Source organism: Cariama cristata, unplaced genomic scaffold (assembly GCF_000690535.1).
Source record: "Cariama cristata isolate BGI_N322 unplaced genomic scaffold, ASM69053v1 scaffold32982, whole genome shotgun sequence".
Lineage (NCBI taxonomy): Eukaryota > Metazoa > Chordata > Aves > Cariamiformes > Cariamidae > Cariama > Cariama cristata.
The window spans coordinates 1-7,506 of NW_009602654.1; the positions used below are offsets into that span (position 1 = coordinate 1).

At 46.7% G+C, this 7,506-nt stretch overlaps 1 protein-coding gene across 1 annotated transcript; it reads left to right on the forward strand.

The window, feature by feature from the left end:
- Window positions 1–275: 275 nt before the first annotated feature.
- Window positions 276–6,783, forward strand: LOC104155449 (nucleoporin NUP188 homolog; the record flags this gene model as incomplete). The annotated part of the gene is made up of 10 exons (XM_009694872.1): window positions 276–476; window positions 1,164–1,256; window positions 1,472–1,630; window positions 2,425–2,562; window positions 2,975–3,049; window positions 3,784–3,993; window positions 4,767–4,898; window positions 5,038–5,108; window positions 5,555–5,684; window positions 5,917–6,783. Coding segments are annotated over 10 exons (1,380 nt in total), but the record flags the coding sequence as incomplete, so codon positions are not given.
- Between the last annotated feature and the right edge of the window lie 723 nt (window positions 6,784–7,506).

Here is a 7,506-nt window from a genome sequence, read left to right on the forward strand (position 1 = left end):
TTTTCGCAGTTTCTATTTCAGAATTACTCTGTGTCTTTTTGGCACATGTCAGTCTGGGAAATTGGCTGTTGCTGCCTCTTTTTCATATCTGTCCTGAAACCCGTCATCATGATTGCTAATACAGCTAGGAAGTGTGGAGTGTAATGTGAGGGATACCAGGTGCCTTAATTTATGATTCTGAGAATGAACTTTGGGTTGTGTTAGTAAGTACTTTCAAGATTTTCTTGGTACCCATGTCAAGCCTATACCTTGTTCTCCTTTCCTTGTCACTGCAGGTGTGTGTTCTGGGTCTGCATCTGGCTAAAGAGCTCTGTGAAGTTGATGAAGATGGAGACTACTGGCTACAGATTACTAGGAAAATCCCTGTGCTTCCTACTATCTTTGCCGCATTGGAGATCAGCCTGAGAGTTAAACAAAACCTTCACTTCACAGAGGCCTCATTACATTTACTGCTGACCTTAGCAAGGACTCAACAGGTGAGAGATGCAGAGAAATGAGAGCATATAGCTATACGTTTTTAATAGGAACCATCTATCTCATTATTCTGTCTGTGGTGCAGCTGAACAATGAACTGTAGATAAAGGGTTTTTGAGAGGCTGGCAAGCTATAGGTCCTGTATGTACACCTGCCTAGTTTCCCTTGTTCTTCTTGATAATGGGATGTCTTGGATGAAACAGCTGAGCCAGCCAGAGCAGACCTGTAATCTAGAGCAGGCATTTTCACTGAATGTATTCTGCAATGCAAATTATCCAGCCCCCCCCACACACACCCCACTCCCCCAGTTAAAACTGCATTAAGTGTTGGAACTTGCTTTCTCATTAGTTGCAATAAAGCGTTATTTATCTGTTACAAATTCAACTTCTGTGGGGCTTTAGGTGAAAGCAAGGTCATTCCAAAACCAGCCCTTTTCAAAGATTACGTACGTGCCAAACCAGGTGGTACTGAAATGGAATTCATGGTACAGTTATGCAGGTTAGATTTTACTGGAAGAACAGTGTTGCTTTTCTTGATACTGAATTTTTAACAACGTAGAAGTGTGTGTAGGTGAAAGTTCTCTAAAAGGGTGGTGACAGTGCGAAGGACAGAAACATCTGATGCAAAAGAAGTCTCTGAGAGCAGAGACACATGCAGATTTAAACAGTAGTTTGTTCTGTGTCTTGTAGGGAGCAGCAGCAGTGGCTGGAGCTGGTGTCACACAAAGCGTCTGCCTGCCCCTCTTGAGCGTGTACCAGCTCAGCAGTAATGGAGCCATTCAGGTGGGTGCTACTTCCTTTTGGCTGGGAATGCGCTGGGAGAGCTTGCCATGCCCTGCCTTGCAGGCTGTGGTTGGAGCAGAGCCCTCCTTGTCAGGGAGGACAGCAGCCACCCCTAGAGACTGGAGACTTCCAAAATAGTGTGGAGGGTTTGTGGTGTGTGCTATGCTGGGCAGCAGGGTAAATAAATAATTTATTTTTGTATCTGATTTTTTCAGACATCTGCTTCATCTCGAAAGTCTCTGGATGCCCCCTCTTGGCCTGGGGTCTATCGTCTCTCCATGTCACTGATGGAACGCCTTCTTAAAACACTTAGATACAACTTCCTGACGGAAGCACTGGACTTTGTTGGTGTCCATCAAGAGAGGATTCTTCAGGTGTGTCACATACTTCCTCTGTGATGGTTCGCTTGGTTTCTGTGTGGCAATAGCAGTGAAAACAAGTCAGAAAGTGCAGAAGCATTGAAAAGTGGCTCCTGCCTCAGAAGGATTGATAGTGGAAATAGTTCAATAGTGGGAGAAGGAGGATAGAATATACAAGCCATGTGGACAGGCAGGGAAGATTATTATGATACTTGTTAGAGCTGGGCAGTCACCCTCTGTTCGTCCTGTTCACTCTTGGGGTTATAACTTTGCCACAGATGTTTAAGATGCCTGCTCAACACAGTAGCAGAAGTGAGAGTTTGATGGGAACTCACTGTGTGGCTGTCTGCTCTGGAAAGAGAAGTATGAGAGCTGTTCTTGGAGGCAGCTTCAGCTCAGCCTTGTTCAAATAATGAAAATGCTGTGGTCAGGGTTCAGTCACCATTCAGCTCAGCAAGCTCGCTTGTCCGGCAATACTGAGGTACCTCTACTGGCTGGATTCTGTCAGGGCAGATGTGCTGAAGAGTCCTGTTTGTACCTAGATGCTGAATTACCTGTTTAAAAGCATGCTCCCTAGACAAGTAGCTGTCTTTTCGTATGGCAGCACAGTTCATGAAATGCATTGGCATCTGGCTAGGAATATGAAGTGCTTGAAATCTGACTCACGTGCTGTGCGGCTGCATTCATGAATACATTTTCTGTCCCTAAGGGCAGATCCTCTACATCTTCAACTTTTTCTTCTGGAGGAGGGAATGAGATTTTTGTGATTTAACTGTCATTGCCGTGATTTACTTCTCTCTCCTTTCCAGTGCCTGAATGCAGTACGGACAGTACAGAGCTTGGCCTGTCTGGAAGAGGCCGATCACACTGTTGGCTTCATTCTTCAGCTCTCAAATTTCACAAAGGAGTGGCATTTCCACCTGCCACAGCTTATGAGGGACATGCAGGTAGGAATCAGGATATTGCTGTGGATAATACATTGCCTTGGAGCACAAGGGATTTGGATGTGTTAAGACAAAATGGCTGTATCACCTTTTTATTACTGCTTTTTTAATAGGAACTACTGCTGAGGTCATTTAAATGTCTCTTCTGTCAGTGCCTTGTCTGAATTGAGTGAGGAAGGATAACTGTTGGGGACAGAAAAATGATAGCTTGCAAAAATAACTTGGGGAATTCAATGTCTTACTCTCAGTTCTCAGTGCCAACTGACGCTGAGAAAATACCGGGAAATGAAGAGACTGCGTTGATCCTTTATGATCACAGTCTTGTGTTTAACTGGATTTTCTAGCTTCCACCAGTGGTTGTGAATAGATGGATTTTGAGCTTTTAAGAGATTTCTCCCTCCCTTATTTATTTCAGGTGAATCTGTGTTACCTGTGTCAGGCCTGTACCTCCCTCCTGCACAGCCGCAAAATGCTCCAGCACTACCTGCAGGTGAGGATGGGGACCCTAAACCAAACCATAAGTTAGGAGTGTTGCATGCCCGTGCTCCCTGTTAAAAGGCAAATATTTTTCAATATCCAGGCTCTTGGATATTGAACTGATTGTCAGTAATCCTAGTGGTGATTACCGGCAATGATCAATAGCTAGGATTTACATTTCTCCACAGCAAAAAAAATGTGCGAAGAGTAGCCTGGACTCTAAAAACTCTGGACTGTGTAAAGCCAGTCCTAGAGAAACAGCAGCCTGTGTTTGAATGGTGCTGTTATCATTTTGTAGCTGCCCACACTGCAGCAAGAAGGCTGCATTGCTGTAGTACTCTGTAGTGCCATCAATTAAGCCACTGTTGACCTGGTGTCCTTGATCTGATTTAATTTGCTCAAGAGAGAGAGCTCTTGTTCTTGGGGAATCCTTAGATTCATGAGGTGGAGACAATGCATTGCTACTGATGTGTTATTTCAGCATGGCTAAGGCTTGGTGTGTTGATTAGAGATTCTTTTTCTGGAATGTGGAATCTAAATAGCCTCTGCAGCTGCCTTCCTGCAATGCAGTGCCTCCCTCGATGCGCACTAAGTGTAGACTCTCGTGCTTCTAGCAGGTGACAGACTTTGGGTGCCTTATTTCCTCACTCCTTTTGTTTATAGCATTTTTTTTTCCCTCGGAGTATTCATCTTAGTACAAAGATAATCATATCTGTATTCAGGACTTTATTTTTTCTTTCTCCACAGACAAAAAATGGTGATTCCCTTCCATCAAGTGTGACTCCACGAGTGCAGCGTAATCCCCAAGCCTCCTCCAAACATCCTAGTCCCGAGTCAGAGGCAGCAGAGCAGAAAGCACTGCTTACAGTGCAGTACAGCCTTTTGAAAATCCTCAGCAAATCTCTTGCTGCCCTGCGCCATTTCACCCCTGATGTCTGCCAGATCCTCCTTGATCAGGTAGAGAAAGAGGAGAGTTGCTGCTCCCTGAGGTGGGGAGTTTCCAGCGTTTCAAGTGATGTTCTGGGTCTGTGTAGTGAGGCACAGTCTGTCCTGCTTCAGACGACGACCCCACCATACATCTGTCTGCTGTTCTGCTGCACAGAGCAGGAAGGCAGGACACAAGGAGTTCCCCTTAGGAGTCAGGTGCTGATCAGTGTGAAAGGAAGGCTTGGCTGAGCTTTCGTGTGATCTGCACAACGCTGTATGTGGGTAACCTTACCGGAGCAGACTGATAACCCAGATGGGTTTGTATCCTCAGTGTGCCACTGTTCAGAAAAGGCAACCTCTTGTTATCCTCCCGTGTCGGTGTGACCTAGTGGCTTGTCTCCAAGTTCAGAAAAGGAGGGTGTAATCCTTGATTCTGGCAGTGTCCTGCTGCTAACTTCTGGACAGTTATCTTCCTTTTCCTGTGCCTCTAGGTACGTATGCCTGGGCGTTTGAAAAGTCTGGAAGCAGTCGTTACTTTCGCTTGCCGCTTGGTGGCAAGTTGTATGGCTTGGGGCTGGGAGAAGGTTCATTCATGCCAGGAGAGCCGTTCAGTCTGATTGTGCAGTACTATACAGAACGAGCTCTACTGCTCTGTCTGTATACTTGAGGTTTGGGAAGTGATCTCAGTGCTTCTAGGTCTCCATGCCAAAAGTGTGATACAGGGACTAGGTATTCCTGTTACTATGACAATACCATACTCATGCCCTCAGAGGTCACTCACTCCTCTTTCTGTTTCTCCACAGTCGCTGGACCTTGCTGAGTACAACGTGCTCTTTGTTTTGAGTTTCACCACACCAGCCTTTGACTCAGATGTTGCACCTTCCTTTGGGACCCTCCTTGCCACAGTCAACGTGGCCCTTAACATGTTGGGAGAGGTACTAGCCATTTCTCTGCTTGGGAGAGCACAGCAGTTGCAGTGATCTCAGAGCACTCATGCAACTGATATTTTGAAGAGCAGGAGTATTCCCTCCTTTGTATCTCCTATCTCTAATGCTTTTTTTTTTCCCCTCTCAGCTGGATAAGAAGAAGGAACCTTTCCCTCAGGCTGCAGGGCTGAATATGCAAGAGGGAACCAAAACCCTCAAGTAAGTTTCTGGTTGTTTGATTTCGTCATGGCCACGGAGCAGAACCTCATGCTCCTCAGACGAGAACTGAGGTTTACAGGCATTCGTGTAGCTTCAAAGCTGCTCCCTCTGAACCCAGGGAGTTCAGATAGCTCATCAGAAGCTCTCCGAAGCAAGCAGGGATTTCTTTGGGCGGGTTTATGAAGCCATCCCATCCTAAGATGCAGTGTAGAGAGTTGTTTGATGCTTATTTATCAGTACATTTAAAGTGGACTTTCCTGATGGCCAACAGGAGTTTCTGCTCTGCAGCCCATAGCTGTTGGGTATCACTGCTTGAGCAGAATGTGAACAGTAACAGTGTTCCCTTGTATGTACCCTGTGTGTGAAGCCTTTCCAAGAGTACTTGACCTTGAAACTAGAGTGTGCTAACCTTTTTGGCTCCTGCTGATGTACGTTTCTTTGCACAGGTCTCTGCTCATGTTTACAATGGAAAACTGTTTCTACCTGCTCATCTCCCAGGCTGTTCGGTACTTGAGAGACCCAGCTGTGCACCCCCGTGATAAGCAGCGGATGAAACAGGAGCTCAGCTCTGAGCTGGTAAGAAGCTTGTCCCATCCTTTCTCACTGGTCAGTGTAGATGTGTCCTGTTGGAGAAGGTCATCTGTCTTTGGCTGCCCAGTGGAGCCCCTTCCCCAGCATGGGTGAACAGCCTTAGGCATCTTGGGCTGCACGTACTGGTGCCTGTTCCTGTGCCACCGGCACCTTGTTTGGGGAGGGAGAGGGGCATGTGTTTGAAAGAAGCTAACTTGTTCCATGCTTCTAATTTCAGAGTACGCTGCTCTCCAGCCTGTCTCGTTATTTCCGCCGCGGTGGTCCCTCTTCACCTGCCAGCGGGGTTCTTCCCTCTCCCCAAGGAAAGTCTGCCTCCAAGCTGGGTCCTGAGGGGCAGGAGCCTTTGTTTCAGCTCGTGCAGGCCTTTGTCCAGCACGTGCAGAGATAGATTCTATCCTGCCGCTGCCTCCCTTTTCAGAACTTGCAGCAGAACGATTCATGTCCACCTCGGAAGGCATCACCTTTGGCAGAGCGTGGAACAAGGACTGGGAAAGGGAGGGAGGCCTGGTGTGGGCAGCGGTGTAAACTGAGCTGTAACATCGGCAGCGAGATCCCGTTGAACTCTTGCAACCCAGTAGCAGAGTGAATGTAAGGAAAGCCGAGAGCGGCTCTTGGGTGATCAGCCCACGTGCACAGCCTGCTCACTCCATCTGCTAGAGCATCCTGGCTGGGTACAAGTGCTGAACAGTCAAAACCTCTATTTTTATAGCTTGTACCTCAGCTGGGGAAGCTGTGGCTGGATGGAGAGAAGAGACAAACTTTCCGCTGGGCATTAGCTCTGCTCTTAACACAAGGTGCAATCTGCCTCTCCCTCGCAGCCAGAGTCCAGTTAAGGCACAACCAAGGGATCAGCCAGCAATTCAGAGACCATCTTTCTACTGCTATTTTTGTACTGAATGGTTCAAAGCAAGATGGTGTATGTGTGCTCACGCCTTCCCTTCACCCTGCAGTCTGTGTGTTGTGTGTGTTTCTGAAGAGCAAGGCCTCACTCGAGGTTTTTTGGTCAAAATTCCATTGCTCCAGTCTTGCAGTTTTTTGTAACTGTGCCCTATTTATACTGATATTAAAACCTTTATAGACAGCAGCTGAGTTCATGGTTCTGTATTGGACATAGCAGCCTGCAGCACCGATTCTGCATCTTCTGCGTAGCAGTTCTGCTGGGCTGAAGTCCCAGCTGACAGTGATGCGAGTTGTGGCTTGTGAGTGACAATCCAGGTACTGTTGAAGTGATCACAATCAAAGTTTGATTCCCTCGGCTTTCCCACACCCACTCCCTTTCTCTTACTCTCATGTTGGGGAACTCGTAGGAGGTTTTAAACGAGCATCGCTATAAAATACTCAGGAACGATTCTTCTGGACACGATGGTGTGGACTGTGCGCATGGATTACTCTGTGCACGAGTCCAAGCTGCTGCTCTGCCTGTTGCAGCAGCAGGGGAGGGTGCAGGTTCGAGCTAGAAGAAAGACACTGTCTACAGTGAAGTTGGTCGTGCTGCTGTAGCGCCCTCAAGTAGATCAATGAACTCTTTAAGGTTCTAAAGCTCAATGTGTGACGGAGACAGTATGAGAAGGTCAGTGATTATTGCTTAAAATAAAGCCTGAAATCTAGACAGACTTCTCTAAGGTAAGAAATCAAATTTCAGTGCAGCTGTGAGCTAGTAACCTACCAATTCTTTCCTAAAGAGACACTTGATTGCTCTACCAGTCAGAACCTTTTTAATCTGGATGGTTTTAAGAGACTAGAGTGAGAAAATTAGATTATCTTGCTTTGAGGTTTGGGGTTTTTTTCCCTTGTAAGCTTAAGTGAT